This window comes from Archocentrus centrarchus, chromosome 16, assembly GCF_007364275.1.
Source record: "Archocentrus centrarchus isolate MPI-CPG fArcCen1 chromosome 16, fArcCen1, whole genome shotgun sequence".
Classification (NCBI taxonomy): domain Eukaryota; kingdom Metazoa; phylum Chordata; class Actinopteri; order Cichliformes; family Cichlidae; genus Archocentrus; species Archocentrus centrarchus.
In genome coordinates, this window is record NC_044361.1 from 28676889 (window position 1) to 28692968 (window position 16080).

The following is a 16080-nucleotide window of genomic DNA, read 5'->3' on the forward strand; positions in this document are numbered from 1 at the left end:
GGTTCCAGAGAGAAATGCATCTGTAAAGCCTCCTCCTTGTGTGTCTTTGCTTAGATATTAGCAGCACTGTTAGTGGAGCACCCACAGAGCTTTCCACTCTTATCAGTGCTTTTTTGTGATTGTGGCATCAAGTTAACATGCCCCATTGAGGAAAAACCAAGGACCAGATTTACTAAGCTGAGTCTGGTTCATTAGTCTTTCTAGTGCATTTAGTTTCCTCATTGTTTCCTTTCCACTCCTTCCTCACTCTCTCATCTTTTTCTCATCCATTTCCCCTTGCCTCTGTCTTTTTATTCACTGTAGGTCATCCCTGTTTGCCTTTTATTACCTGCTCCATTTTGAAGGTTAAGTGTTCCCGGTTTTGTACCTTGCATTACTTGTACTTCCTTTTGCTCCAATCTTCCTCTTGCTTCATTCATATTTAGTATGTCTTTCATGTGTCAGTGTCTCTGTGTTGTTTACTGTAAAGGCCACTTTTCTGTGGTGTCTCATTCTAGTTTTACTTCTTTAATGTTCCTTCCTTTGTGATTGTCTTCAATTCCTTGATTGTTTAACCGGTCAGTCATTAATTGTTTACTCCTGTGTTCTGCCTTCACCTCCTGTTTCCCACTTAGTCTCCTCTGTGTCTACAGTCCTGTCTCCCTTTTTGTCCTTTGTAATTCTTTGTTCTGTGGTGTCTAAATTGTGTGCTCTTGTGTTGTTGGAATTTATGGATTTTGTCATTATTTAGAGCTTTTAAATTAGTTATTTTCATATTTTTATCATTATTGCTCAGTTGAGTTTTGTTTCCTGTATATTTTCATTTGTATTCCAGGTGCGGTTTATCAAGTACAGTTCCTTGTGTTATTTTCCTAGTGTTTCACCCAAATGTTTCCAGTTCCTGTGATTAACACTTAGTCTGACTGTGTGTATAAATAGCTTCAGTTTTGCTTTGTTGTGCTGTCTGTGTTTGTTCTCTGCTCCTGTTCCAGTCTAGTTTCTCTCCTAGTGTACCTCCATTAAAGGTTTGTTTTGTGTTACGCCCGCTTCTATCTTTGAGTCTTGCTTTTGGGTCCTGAATACAATAAATATGACTCTGGGATCGCCTGCACTCCCTCACTCCAATTTCTCTTATTATTTGAGAAGACTGTACCTGTACCTGTCAGCTGTTGTACTTGGAGCTGGAGTTAAAATATTAAACTCATCTTCATAGTCTTTGCCAGAAATAGTTTAAGCCACTAATTGTCATGGAAACCTTTTGCTTTTTTCTTATTATCATGGTTGATAATAATTAAACTCCTCCTACAAACAGGCTGGGCTTTATTACTGATATATATTTACATTTTTACACAATATTTTTTAAAAGGTTGGCCAGCTCAATTAACATATTTAAATGCAAATTAGTTTTACTCGCATTACAAATTGATATAAAGCTTTTTGACAGCTACAGTGGTTTGTATCAGTTTCACCACTGGATGGCAGTGTGACCTTTAGTACCGAAAACACGTTTACGGGTTGCATAGGCCATTGCAGTTGCTGAAAAATACTGTGAGTCGATAATGATTTCCCTTGATCTAGTTTTAGCAGTTGTGAAAAAAAAAAATAGAAAAGAAAAAAGTATGTTTATATTTTAGGACATACTTGTGCAGGACTAAAAAAATTCCAGAGATCTAAAAATTTTTCCTGCAAATGTACAGCTGGAGGTTGAAAAACCATGGGATGGAAAAACTCACATAAAACTAATAAAGTTGTGGTTATTCACAGGTATAGACTAATTTTCTTGAGCCAATTTCAACAGATTTTAAATAGCTTAAGCTGGGATAGGCTGCAACCCCCCCCCCCCCCCCCCCCCCCCCCCCTTCCTTCCCCTTTCTTGTCAAGAACATCTCTTCATAACAATCGTGCTCTAAAGCAAGACCATATTCAGATGGGGGGGAGGAAACAAGCAACATGGCCTGAGAGGATTTATAATGATCCAGTGACATGCCCTACCTATCTTATCACTGGTGGCACTGATCTGCTTGTCAAACCAGAAGAAAAGGTCTAGTAACAACCTGTTATCTACATCAAAACAAGACCTGATTTCTGTTTGCTTTGTGGTGTAAAACGCAAGATGCGTCTTGTTAAAAAAAAAAAAAAAATCCTTGTTTCTGTCAAACAATGTGTACCCCTCCCCTCAGTGGTCTGTGTTGTAGAGTTTGAATGGAGCAGACGTTAAGCCTAGGCTCTTTAACAATACCTTTTGGCCATTTTGACTGATAAGAGAGTAATCTATAGTGCTCTTTGCTGCTCACACAAGTGCTAATCAGGTCTAAAACAGGCTGAAACATGAACATTTGTGATCAGATTTGCCTTTTAAAAGCCTTACAGTGCTTTTACAGCAATTTGAAGAGTTTGTGTCTCATGGAATGTAATGCTTTAAAATAACTGCATTAAGGAAAGAGTGAATGCTAGGGACAAGGACATTACCCACTGAATCAGTCAAAAACAATAGCAATTGTGTATTATTAATTTTTTATTTTTATTTTTTTAAGTAACTAGGAAACAGGTATGGTTAATGTGTGCTGTGTGTGTATGTACTATTGTTATTGGACTCTGACCCTCCACGTTGGATGCTGGCACTGTCAGTAGGGGCAAGATAAGAGGGATAAGGTCATACGTTATATATTTACAACAACAGGATGATGCACAGTTTCAGGGGACTTTATAACAGAGGAAATGTTATGTGTATAAGCAGAATAAACACAGGTTTTCAATAAATGCAAAATATATCAAATTTGATGACAATATAAATCCTAAATCCAGCAGATTAGCTTCTTAGATTATTACATCACATTGGTCAGCAATGGTTTCTTCGGTTTCGCTGTTGACACATATAATGTGTTGTTTTAATGGCAAGCATTGACAAGAAGTCTACCTCTGGGAAAACCAGGAGACGAAAAGCTGACAGAAGCCAGGACATGTTAAGGCATGAGAGTCAAAATACTTTTTGCCTCCTGGAACAAAAAGCAAAAGAAACACACTCTCTCTCTCTCTCTCTCTCTCTCTCACACACACACACACACACACACACACACACACACACACACACACACACACACACACACACACACACACACACACACACACACACACGCACACACACAATGTGGTCCCTGCATGTGTTTGTGCATCACTCAAACACAGGGACTCACTGCTGTCTGCTGTCAGAACAAGTTTTCAATATACTTTTCTAAACAGATGAGTTCGTGTTGGAACAACATGTTTTGTGACTTTCTTTATAAGAGAAAAGATGATACAAAATAAGTTAAATTGCTTCCAGATTTATGCATTTATTTCAGAAATTACAAAAAAGTCACATTTTTAAACTTCACAACATAATAAAAACTAAATATTTACATTTTTGGTAAGTTCAGGGGTTTGCTTTGGAATGTTTGCACTTATCAATAAATAACATGCTTAGCAAACCCTAAGCATGTTATTTATCAATAAATAACATGCTTAGGGTTTGCTAGCAGTAAAAGTCAGATATTCATTTATTACATTTCATGCTTTAAACAGAGGTAGACCAGCGAGTCTGGGATCTTAGCAAATGATGAAGCAGGTGGAGGTTGATTTAATTTGTGTTGACAAAAGACTGGTAGAAGGACATGAGCTGAGCCTGGAGGTCTTGGGCATAAGGGTCCAGTTTTTCTTTAAGGTCTTCTGCATAGGGAGCCACCATTTGTTTCACTAGATGGGCTCTTTGACTCAGTGCCACGTGGACTTGCTCGGTGATGGGGGCAACACGTTTTTGGAAGTCCTGCAGATGCTGGTCCACCTTCTGCTTCAGGTCATCTGTGTACGGACCCAGCTGGGACTGCAGATCCTTTACACTCTGCTCCAGGCTGGTTTTTAGCTCCTCGCTCTTCTGCATCAGGGTGGTCCTCAGGGCCTCAGAATCCAGGGAGTCTGCATAGGTGGCCACCTCCTGTTTGAGCTGCTCCACTCTCTGCTGGACCTGGGCCTTCATGTTCTCAGTGTAGGGCTGGAGCTTCTCCTTGATTGTGTTTAGCTCCTGCGTGACACGCTCTCTCAACACATCAGCCTCTGTGGTGACTTTGGTGATCAGGTCCTGGGCTGCAGGCCGAAACTGTTCCTGGAGAGTGACTGCATACTTGCTGGCTATGTCAGCGCTTTCTTTCAGACGGGCACTAGAGGACAGACAAAATGATTGCTAGGTAATCAGCAGTTTGTATGACCCCGTAACATAGGGCCAGTCATTTTAGTACAGTGTGTCAAAGAACTTACTTGACTTCTTGTCCAATTGGAGATTTCCTTATCATCTGGAGTGTATCATCAGCCGTCTGTGTGGCCTTAGCAATGTAATCCCAGAAAACATCAGTCAGCACTTCCAGCTGTGGCTTGGGCGCATCAGCATAGAAGAGGTTGGCATGGCAGCCTGGTGGATGGAGACAGATATGGTGTGAAATCAGTGCAGGTTTTCAGTTAATTATGGTTCGTCATTGTCTTTAGCTTTAAGCTATAATCAAAAAGCTTGCAACTTACCAGAGAGCACTGCAACAGCTAGTACCATAAAAACCTTCATGACTGCAACAGCTGAAAAACATCACAGTCTGATGAACTTTTCAGTTTGCAGTATTAATAAGGTCAGAACATTTAGATTTGACTAGTGAGGTTCTCACCTGCTTTGGGCCCGTGTATCTCTTAAGGGTTAGTGTATTTGTGAGAGTGTCAGAGCGGTGTTTCCGTGTATATATACTGATGTCAGATGACAATTATAGTCAAGAGCACAAAGTCCAGGAGTCCTTGCCATGTTGTCACAGCAGCCTCCCCCCACTCCCGCTTCTACTGTTTCTTGTGGATACTAATGTGAAAGCACTTCTGGTTTTTAGGACTCTCCTAATATGAATACATTTCTCACTCCACACAAAAACACTTGTATTAATTCTTCTTTCACCCTTCTCTATAATCTTTAGGGTATCATGAGCTAATTAATTCTCCACGTAGTTCAGCACTACCAGTCTCTAGATAACTTCAGATAACTTTGGTATGCTAAGATTAGTGGACTTTTTATTAGGGTCAATATGAATTAAGACTTCATAAGTATATTATTTTTAAGCTACTGTCAGATTAGCACTTAGATTTTGGGGCATGTTGCATTATAAAGAGACTCTGCTAGGAGAGTTAACAAAAGCTATTTTCAGCTCTCTTAAATGGCCTAAATTGTCGTCATGAGAATAAGTGAGCATTATTACCAGGAGTTGAAACATATCTGACATATTTACACTAAACAGTGACTAAACACAGCATACAAAAAGTAATTTTCTGTGAATCAGTCCTGTCTATTAGATATGTACGCAATGTTGTGCATAATAAACTGTTCCATAGGACTACTGAAAATCTACAAGCTTTAAAAAGAGAAGTGTGTTGCTTTCAGTTTCAAAAACAGTGGTTGATATTTAATTTCCTGAATGAAAATAATCTGGTAAGGGCTAATAATCTATGTTTAATGCCAAATAATATTTTACCTTCAGACCTGCCTTAATTCTTCATGGCGTAGGTTCAGCAAAGTGCTGGATTCCTCAGACATGTCAATGTATCCTCAGATACACTGACATGATAACATCACACAGTTGGTGCAGATTTGTTGGCTGCACATCCATGATGCAAATCTCCCATTCCACCACATCCGAAAGGCGCTCAATTGAATTGAGATTTGATGACAATGGAGGACATTTCAGTGAACTGAATTCACTGTCACGTTCAGGGAATTAGTTTGAGATGATTTGAGCTTTGTGACATGGCATGTTATCCTGCTGGAAGCAGCCATCCGAAGATGGGTACATGGGAAAGGTATGGACAAGGTCAGCAACAATACTCAGGTAGGCTGTGGCACTTAAATGATGCCCAGTTTACACTAAGGGGCCCAAAGTGTGCCTAGAAAATATTCTCCACACCATTACAGCAGCAGCAGCAGCCTGAACAGTTGATACAAGACAGGAGGGACCCAGGTTTTCATGTTGTTTGCAAGGGACATGTTAAAGGTCATTTATGCATTCAAATGTGTAAAATGGCAGGGAAGTGGTGTAATAATGAAAATAATATGTAGGATTTTTTTTCATTTATGATTTTTTTCATCTTTTTATATAAAAAGATGAAAAAAGTACTATATATATAAATATATATATATATATATATATATATATATATATATATATATATATATATATATATATATATAAACAGCACTCAGAGTGATTATTGAGGCTACTTTGACTTGAGCTTCAAGTCTCATACACAGCATTGGATCTTTCCTTGAGAAAGACAAAATAAACCAAAATAAAACAAAGAAAAGGGAATAAGTAAAAGTTCAGGACTTAAAACGTGGTTTCTAAGAATTGGACTATGACACGTCTGGTGTGAAACAGCAGCCACTTTGTCCTTCAGAAGCTGACAGTGCTTGAGTCTGCCAACCTTTGGTCAGACTTACACACAGGACCGGTGAACGCTGGCCTGACACAGAAGCTGTGTTGCTGGCAAAATGTAAAACTCAAAGAGACAATAAAATACCTACTGTACACGCAACCAAGAAGGACAACAAAGAGAGTTATCAGTGACTGAGAAAAAAAACCTATCAGCTAAGTGATTTCAGACTGACCTGGGAGGGTCACTGGAGGTTAGATTTGGCACCTCTCTAACAGTGGTAAATTATGCACATATAGTATTTAGATATTTTATTAAGTTGCAAAATAACTTGCTTTTTGTTTTTGGTTTTTTGGTTTTTTTTAATGGAGACTTGGCAGATGATCACACCTGGCTATATGGTCAGTGTCTATTCGTGTAAAAGTAGGCGTGCTGAATGGATTATCAGGCACAAGATGTCAGCAGAGATAGCTGGGTGAGGCAAGGTGACAGCAAGGCACTAATGCTTGGACTTTGGGATCTCTGCTGTCTGCCTTGCTATATAAGCCTCAGAGCCTCACCGGCTGAGTACAAGCACTACCAAGTGGACTTACAGATACACTAACAAACTCCGGTAAGGTGGCGAGCTAAGAGAAACTTTCTTTGTTGACTGTTTTGTTAACATGCTGCGTTAACTAACCGGTCTTTTCTTGTTACAGTGTCTAAGAGCCATGAAGGTCCTTGCTGTGCTCGTCCTAGCTGTTTTCACTGGTGAGTATGATTTTTTTTTTTTTTAAAACATCAGTATTCTACTGTAAATTTTGAATCATGAGAAAATATATTTACATAATAGAAATTACTCTGCTCAAGATAAAAACTATACATTCTGGTAAGCAATGTGCAAAACCTGTGTAATGCTGAAATATTTGCACTACTCTGAATCCATTCTTGTCTCCATTCAACAGGCTGCAATGCCAACCTTTTTTATGCTGATGCACCCAAGCCACAGCTGGAAGTGGTGACTGATGCCTTCTGGGATTATGTTGGCAAAGCCACCCAGACAGCTGAAGAAACCATAAAGATGATCAGAACGTCTCAGTTTGGACAGGATGTCAGGTAGGTCATACAAAACTTGGTAATTATGCTATCAGAAAAAAAATGATTAGCTGATTAGTATTAGCTGTTATATTCAAAAATAAACTTGAAATGTCACTGCCCTGCCCTTTCTTCACTGTCAACTTTTAAAAAAATTTTTTAATCTAGTGCCCGTCTGACAGAAAGTGTTGACATGGCTAACAAATATGCAGTCACCCTTCAAGAGCAGCTTCCACCTACAGCCCAGGACCTGATCACCAAAGTCACCACAGAGGCTGATGTGTTGAGAGATCGTGTGATCCAAGAGCTGGGCACAGTCAGGGAGAGGCTTGAGCCCTACACTGAGAACATTCAGACCCAGGTCCAGCAGAGAGTGGAGCAGCTCAAACAGGAGGTGGCCACCTATGCAGACTCCCTGGACACTGAGGCCCTGAGGACCACCCTGATGCAGAAGAGCGAGGAGCTAAAAACCAGCCTGGAGGAGAGTGTAAAGAATCTGCAGTCTCAGCTGGGTCCCTACACTGATGACCTGAAGCAGAAGGTGGACCAGCATCTGCAGGACTTCAAGGAGAAAGTGACCCCCTTGACTGAGCGGGTGCAGAGTCACATTGCACAGAGAGCCCAGCAGGTGAAAGACATGGCCACCCCCTACGTTGATGAGCTGAGGGAAAGGCTGGACCCCTACGCTCAGGACCTCCAGGCTCGTCTCATTTCCCTTTATCAGTCTTTTGTTAAAGCAAACTAAGTCAACATCTACCTCACATGTAACAAAAAATGATGTGCTTGTGAAGAATTTCTCTAATGAGAAAAAAACAAAACAAAACAAGAAAATAACAAAACTGCAGATGTTGTTTGATATATTTACATTGTTAAAAAAAAAGTTGAAACTTTCAAAAAAATATGTGTTGGTCTGTGACCACAAACTGTTTTCTCTTCCTATGTTATGGAAAATAAAGTGAAAGCAAAACTTGAGTTTCTGAGCCTATTTTCTTTATGTCAAGGTGATATTTGATAACTGGGGATAAGGCTGAACTGCAGACCTAGACAACTGAAAAATATCAATATTTCTTTCAAATTAACATGAGAAATAAAAAGATGAAATATTTGAAAAATGGCTAGACCTCAGTGATAGATCTCTGGTTCATAAAAGTTAGCTTTCAAACAGCTATGTTCATCAGCTGTGACCGGATGGAACACCTACCATTAACAGCTATTACAGAAATATCTACATATTCTTAAGTTGTGTTTGTAGATATGGGCTGCATTACATGGAGAGCTGGAAGGAACCTTTTACATTATAATTTAGGAAAAAAAATATCAGTGGGTGAGCTTCCTTGTTTGTTCACTGGCTGCTTGCAAAAGCTGGTCCTCCCCCCGGGCGCACCCCTGTGAGGTACAGTTGTGGGTATTGGACAGGGCATGTTCAGGTTTGTCTCTGCAAGTCTGGAAGTTGATAAACACATCCCAGCTCCTGCTTTGTTTTCCCTTTTGTGCCTCCATCCCTGCTGCCAGACTGCTCCCACGCTGCCTTATCCAGTGGCAAACAACATTCCTCTCTTCTACCCCAGCTGCCAAAGGCTTTGCACACCGTTAACTCTCCAAGAACAGACATTTCAAAGTTTTCATTATGACTGATAGTACATCAATTTAAAGTTTAACGTATTATTCTCACAGACATTAAAACATTTGTATTGTGTTAAGAAAAAAATATGAAAATGAAGAAAAAGGCAAAACTTTAAGAATATTTAACTGAGACAACATGAGAGAAAACAAAGAAATGTTTTGACCTCTTGGCTCACTTTAAGTTTTGTTCACTTTAAATCAGATGACAGCAACCCACAAAAAAAAAAAAAAGTTAGGACACAGACAACAAAAAACATGGAAAGTTGTGTAATTCTAAAAAGTACATGCTTGCACATGACTGCAGCTTAGACAGCATCCTCCTCTCTGACGCTGCCATCAGCGAGTCCAGCTCCACTCCCCCAACATCACTGGCTTTGTGGATCAGCTTGTTGAGTCTGTTGGTATCTGCCACCCATAGCCTGCTGCCCTAGCATGCAACAGCATAGCACAGAGTATAGCACTGACCACCACAGACTTGTAGAAGATCCTGAGCATAGCCCTGAAGGACCTCATGTGCCTCAAAAAATAGATACAACTTTGGCCCTTCCTGAATAGAGCATCAGTGTTTTTAGTTCAGTCCAGTTTATTGTCAATGTGCACTCCCAGATATTTGTAGTCCTCTAAAGTGTCCACCCCTCATCATCCCTGTTGATACAGCCAACTATTGCGGTCATCATAAAACTTCTGAAGATAGCAGGTCTCTGAGCAGTAGTTAAAGTCTGTGGTGTAGAGGGTGAAGAGGAAGGGAGACAGGACAGTTCCCTGTGGGGCTCCAATGTTGCAAAGTACTCTGTCAGACACACAGTGCTGCAGGCGTACAGGTAGTTGACAGTGTAGGACACAAGGGGGGCATATACTTGAATCACTGTCAACTTATTACCCAGAAGAGCAGGCTGAATAATGTTGAATGCACTCGAGAAGTCAAAAAACTTGACCCTCACAGTGCTGGATGGCTTATCCAGGTGAGTGAAGACTTGGTTTCGCAGGTAGATGATGGTGTCCTTAACTCCCAGGCGGAGCTGATAGGCGAACTGGAGGGGGTCCATGGTCTTCAGTACATCAGTGCCACTGGCCTCTAGTCCTTGACGTCACTGGATCATGGCGTCTTCGGAAAAGGAACAATGCAAGATGTCTTCCACATCACAGGGACTCAGGCTCATGTTGAAGACATTTCACATTTGAACAGGCACAAGCTAGAGTCCTGCTTTCTGATGCGGGTGTGAAAATTGAATTCTCTGGCCAGTAATGTAAATGAGCCTATTTCCAAATAATATCAGACTCCTCTGTAGGAGACCAAAGAAAAACATGTTGCTGTCCAATCAGCTGTAAATACAGCTGGATCCACATATAAGGCTTTATGTGTTTAGCCTGAAATGATACACTGCTGGCTTACCCTCTCTGAGCAGTCTGTGATGTGACTTCTGGTTAGTTTTGGTTACAGAAAATTTGCTGTTGCATGCATCAATCATGTTCTGTGCAGAGAAATCTACGTACAGAGTCAGCAGAACTCCCACATATTTTCCAATCAGTTGATACCGCTCAGTCTTAGATCCTTTATATATATTTTTTCTTTTCTTTTTTTTCATTATTTGACAGTCTAGAGAATAACAGGGAACAAGGGCAGAGAGAGAAGGTTATGACTTGCCACAAAGTGACCCCATCTGGGATTCAAGTCATGGATGTTGAGGTTGGGTGGCTTTACAGGGAAACGGACCTAAACTGCAGTAACCTCACTGATTCATCTAACCAGATGACTGCCTGTTTAGTGAGATCATCCCAACCAAGAGTCAGATTCCTTAAACTATATTCAAGAGAACAACAGGGTTACTTTAGTTCAAATCATCTGTTGTTGTGAAGCAAAAGGAGAAGCAGTTACAGTCAGCATGGTTGTGCCAGATGTTTTATTGTATTACCTCATAGTTCCTCTTGTTTCTCTCTGTTTCACTTCTCTGTCTGTCTTGCTGATCTCTGTCCTGATGGCACAGCAAAGATATGTTAGACTGGGTTCCTTCAGTCTGGCTGCTTGTTGTTACACATGTGGTCAAGATTTTCTGCAAAAATATAAGATTTGTAATCAACATGATGAAAATACATCTTAGTAGCTAATGCTGACAAGTGTTTCACACAACATATTGAGCATGTTTCTAAAAATGGAAATAAGATCCCAAATGGAAGGGCATTGCCTGACAGTATTGCAGGCAGAATGGTGGAATTGAATTAATCATCATTATCATTTGCGTTGAACTTGTGATATATAGTTGAACATGCAGTATTTTGGACTTTGGCACACCTCATGCAGTAGCACATACTACGCACTTTTTTTGTGGAATAACTATCAAAGGTTTTTTTGTTTTAACACAGTTCTATCTAAACACACTGAGTTCAACAACAGCAACAAAAGAGTCCTAGTTTCATAACTGTTTTCCTTTCATTGTTCTTACCTTTTAAAGGGAACAAAGGATGTTTCAAATACCTCCACAGAGACTGACCTCTGGGTTATCATTGCTGTAATGTTATCACGTACACAAAATAATTACCTGACCACGCCAACCCATTTGAACTTTGGCCCTGTGTAAGGTTGTGCTACAAAGAATCACAATAGAGAAAAACACGTTGGATTGACAACAAAGAGGACAAGTCCTAAAGGGCAAAGGTCATTATACATGGGCAAGAATGGACTCAGACTGTAACTTGTTACTCAAAAGTATTTGAATTTTATCAGACGGTAACAATAATTCAGGGTCAAAACAACAAAAAACTTCTAAAGCTTTAATCATAACAGTAAAAAAATAACAGGTCTGCCTCATGGGGATGCAAGAATAATATGCACCATGTCTCTTGACAGTTCTGTCCTGCTACTAAACAAATATTTGCTGTTTAACGAGCAGGGGTAATAACTTCTTTCAACATCCAACTTCCTCTGATTTACACCAGTTTCAGAATACTGGAAATTTTCAGGACCCAATTGGGTGTGAAAACCTTCAACATAAAACCGAGGTGTTTTATTATCTCTGCATCCTGTATAATTGACAACTTTTGCTTAATGTCCTCACTTTGTTCCTTGGATTTATTACCTGTAATCCTTCTTTTGTACAGTGGGCTTGTTGAAGGCTACCTGAGTGCCCCTGAGTCTGAACATGCCCATCTTGTGGAAACGCCTTCTGGCACTTACTGGATTTTTACTTTATTTTGTGCATCTGCAGAGTTTTTTTTTTTTTTCGTTATATAAAAAATACAATTTGGTACATATAATATGCACATGGTAAAATCACACATACTGTGCTCACTGGAACAAGAGTGAGATTGTTATGCAGATGTGCCATGTGTGTTTTGGGGGTTGCATGTCTATCAGGGGTGAAAAGGTGAGGTGTCAATGCTGGCAGTGTATTTAGATTGAAATGCATGTGTGAAAGACTGCTTTACATCCTGGAGCCAAGAGAAGAGGATTTGTATTCAGGGAGCAATTGGTGATAACGATCAGAGAAAACATGCAAAGTTGTGAACAGCCTGCTAAGTAATTCAGGCATCTGTAACTGACACAAACCTACCATGAGAAGCAGTGGTAATAAACTATTTTTAAACAATTCCTTGAGTAAAGATGGCAATAGTATCATAAAAATTGAAGGCAAATTACAGTAAAAACACATTTCTTTGTGAAATAAGCACCACCAGATAACTTTTATTTTTTATGCATGCTCACAGCCTGTTTAGTTATTCAGGCATCTGTTTAAAAAAGTAATTTTACATTTAGTATTTTTTATAGCACATTTTAAGGTGCATTATGTAGATTATAATTTTATTTGTGTTCAACTTCACACTGATAATCCATCGCATCACTGCCCGTAATGACATTAAAACACCGAGGGAGAAACTTTTACTTAAAATCACGCTATTCTTTGTTCGTCTGGATGTTAGACCGTAACGCATGAATGATATATTCTTGTTAAAGTCTCGTCACTTCACGTATCGTTACATTGAACATGGAACTTTCACCCTGTTGTTCTTGTGACAACCGGATTGCTCAATCTCTCCCCCCCAAACGAAGGACACCGTTGAGAACGGTCGCGGTTTCGGTGGCACGTTGCACTGAAGAAAACATTCTCGGCAGACAAATCATCATCATCGTCATCATCATCGCGTGAGCGCGCCCTGGCTAGAGCATTTGCTGTCTGCGCAACACGCGCGGAGCCAGCCTCCCCAGGACTATAAAAACCCTCAGTCACCATCCAAGGGACACGGAGGAAGCTCAACCTCTCAGGTGAGTGAAACAAAGAGCAAAGAGCGGGGAGACGTGTTGACTACTCTTTCGGTACTCTTAGAAATTAGAAGTCTCACTTTGGTTATTAGCTGTGAGTTTATTTATTTATTTTTTTTGCACGTGTGTGTAAAATGTAAAAAATCGCGTTTTTTCTTTGCCAGCTCATGTCTTAATTTGTAATATTCAGGTGTGGAAAATGCAAATTAGAATTTTTATTGTATTGCTGATTTTCTGACTTTTTCTTATGTATTTCATAGGTGTATCTGTCTGTCTAACAACCATGAAGGCTGTAGCACTCATCCTTGCTCTGGCAGTCATCACTGGTAAGTGTACTGCTGGTTTAGTATAACAGTATTATGCTTTATTAGATATGAGTTACTCTATTTATCCATGCTTCCTGTGTGTGCCCATTACAGGCTGCAATGCCCGTGCTATTCGCCAAGCTGAAGCAACCAAAAACCCCTGGGAGGAAACTGTGGACCGCTTCTGGCAGTACATCGCAGAGCTGGGCCAAAATGCTGATGGAGTTGTGCAGAACCTCAAGGACTCTCAGCTCAGCAGGGAGTTAGAGTGAGTGAAGTTGAGCAGTTTATCAATACTTTCCTTTGTTTCAGCATTTTATTTGTTTATAAATTTCTCATTCGTGCACTGTTCTCATGTCCTGCCATCCTTTTTTGTTCTTCTGCTTCTAGCACTCTGATCACCGCCACCATGGCAGAGCTGGAAACATACAAAGATAACATCCAGACCAAGCTGGTCCCCTACACTGAGACCTCCACTGCCCAGCTGTCTCAAGACATTCAGCTTCTGATCAACAGACTGCAGAAGGACATGCTGGATGCCAAAGAGCGTGGTACTGAGTATCACCGTGAGCTCCAGGCAATGGTGGACCATAACACTGGTGATATCCACGGCCGCCTCAATACCTTCATCCATAAGCTGCAGAAGCGCCTGAATAAGGACACTGAGGAGATTCGCAAGTAAGTTGGATGGATGCTTTCAGAATTTTCTCTTGATTTTGTAAATGTGAATGTTGATGTATCCATTCCCTTCTTGTTCAAGCACTGTGACCACCTACATGAGTGAGATCCAGTCCCGTGCTGCTCAGAACCTGGATACAGTGAAGGAGCATGTTGAGCCCTATGTCCAGCAGGCCAGTGACAATACCAATAAGAAGCTGAGTGACATCTCTGCTGTCCTGAAGAGTCAGGCAGAGGGCTTGGGTCAGCAGCTGGAGACCCAGGCTGAGGGCATCAAGACTCAGCTGGAGGCCACTGCCCAGGAACTGCGCACCTCCCTTGAGGGGAAGATTGAAGAGCTGACAGAATTGCTCTCCCCCTACGCCACCAAGATCCGTGAGCAGTTTGAGGAGATTGCAGACAGGGTGAAGGAGTCTACCACTGCATAAAGAGAGACTCTAAAGGTGGTAGATGGTTGGTGGAATGGCTACACTGCTGATTTATTTACACCCAGGTAAAATGAGAAAAGGGGAAAGTCAGGAGTTGCTGATCTCTACACTAAGTGTTCTAGTGTTCAGGATATGGGGGTTGACTAGAGAAACAAGGGAGGATAAGGTGCAGAACAGTCAGCAGGTGTGTTCTTTCTTCTGCACAGTCACCCTTTCTTATTCTCTTATTGGCTCCCTTGATCAGTGAACACAAGCACCACAGTCGATAACAACCTTTATTATGCAAACAGAAGACAATTATTTGAAATAGCCTTTGCCTTTCTACTTTGAATTCACTGATTTATCAGTCTATCCCACAAGTTTTGTATTCATTTTCTACATTTTGTTTGGTCATAATTGCTGAGTTTGAGCTTAAGCTTGAGATTTCACCCCGTTATCCTTAAATGCTTGTAACACCATTGTCTTTCATTTCAACAAATGCCGTAAATGATGATGATTAAATGGCCAGCTCACATAGAGCAATAAAGAAAACACAGCTACCTAGTTTCCTGTAGAAGTGATACGGAACCAGCAAAAACACAAAAGTGCCCATTTATTGTTTGTTCTGTTGTACTTTGCAGAGAAATTGATGTGTGACAATCAGTGAGCAAAATGTAACAACTGTCTGTTCCTCACAAGTGTCCATTGTGTTTCACGTGTTGTATGCCCACCATGCTGCTCTCTGTAAGTGCACTTCCTTTAACTGCAGTGTGCTGATCAGTGCTGAGTAAATAAAGAACCTAAAAAAAAAAATTATTTTCACTGCTTGTTTTTCTTATCAAACATTAAAGAGCAATCTATTATTTAACTTTAGGTTCAGTTACACCTAATACGTGAAGTCTCCACACGGCTGAAGCTGTTGGTGAGCCACTATTTTACATAATCACACTACGGTGTTAGAATGTATAAAATGTCTGAAGTCCTCCCAAAGAGATGCAATTAATGCTTGGAAGCTTGATTACATAATTACACAATGGTGTTATAAAGTAGAATGTGTCTAAAATAACCCAAGAATAGAAGTCTATTAGGTTTTCACTGGTAAGATTATCAACCCAAGCACCTTTTAAAAAAATGTAAAGCTCCCCTGTGCTGCTGTCACATTCTTACATTTGGCAGTGTTACATAAGACCATGGGGGGTATTTATATAATGGCTTATATAAAGCAGTGGTGCCAAGGTTAGCACTGTTGCCTCACACTAAAAAGGTTCTGGGTTCAAAAGACCAGCCGGGGTCTTTCTAGCCTTTTCCCCATGGTTAAATTTCCTCTGAGTGC

The 16080-nt window shown here is 40.4% G+C and overlaps 3 protein-coding genes across 4 annotated transcripts; 2 read left to right on the forward strand and 1 right to left on the reverse strand.

The window, feature by feature from the left end:
* Positions 1-3311: 3311 nt before the first annotated feature.
* On the reverse strand, positions 3312-4722 carry LOC115794333 (apolipoprotein A-IV-like). 2 transcript variants are annotated; one of them, XM_030749774.1, is made up of 5 exons: positions 4665-4722; positions 4528-4578; positions 4270-4420; positions 3564-4172; positions 3312-3437 (listed from the first exon to the last, which is right to left on the reverse strand). In XM_030749774.1, exons 2-4 carry the CDS (start codon positions 4565-4567, stop codon positions 3596-3598), a joined length of 768 nt encoding a protein of 255 aa, XP_030605634.1. In that variant the 5' UTR covers positions 4568-4578; positions 4665-4722; the 3' UTR covers positions 3312-3437; positions 3564-3595. The 2 variants fall into 2 exon arrangements, with proteins under 2 accessions (XP_030605634.1, XP_030605633.1); XM_030749773.1 differs by lacking the exon at positions 3312-3437 and having other exon boundaries at positions 3462-4172.
* A 2206-nt stretch (positions 4723-6928) lies between these two features.
* Positions 6929-8359, forward strand: LOC115794332 (apolipoprotein A-I-like). The gene is made up of 4 exons (XM_030749772.1): positions 6929-7018; positions 7104-7155; positions 7350-7500; positions 7648-8359. Exons 2-4 carry the CDS (start codon positions 7116-7118, stop codon positions 8222-8224), a joined length of 768 nt encoding a protein of 255 aa, XP_030605632.1. The 5' UTR covers positions 6929-7018; positions 7104-7115; the 3' UTR covers positions 8225-8359.
* Positions 8360-13272: 4913 nt separating this feature from the next.
* On the forward strand, positions 13273-15122 carry apoeb (apolipoprotein Eb). Its single transcript, XM_030749497.1, has 5 exons — positions 13273-13360; positions 13618-13683; positions 13777-13930; positions 14053-14340; positions 14423-15122. The coding sequence occupies exons 2-5, from the start codon at positions 13641-13643 to the stop codon at positions 14766-14768; spliced, it is 831 nt and encodes a 276-aa protein (XP_030605357.1). The 5' UTR covers positions 13273-13360; positions 13618-13640; the 3' UTR covers positions 14769-15122.
* The last annotated feature ends 958 nt before the right edge of the window (positions 15123-16080 follow it).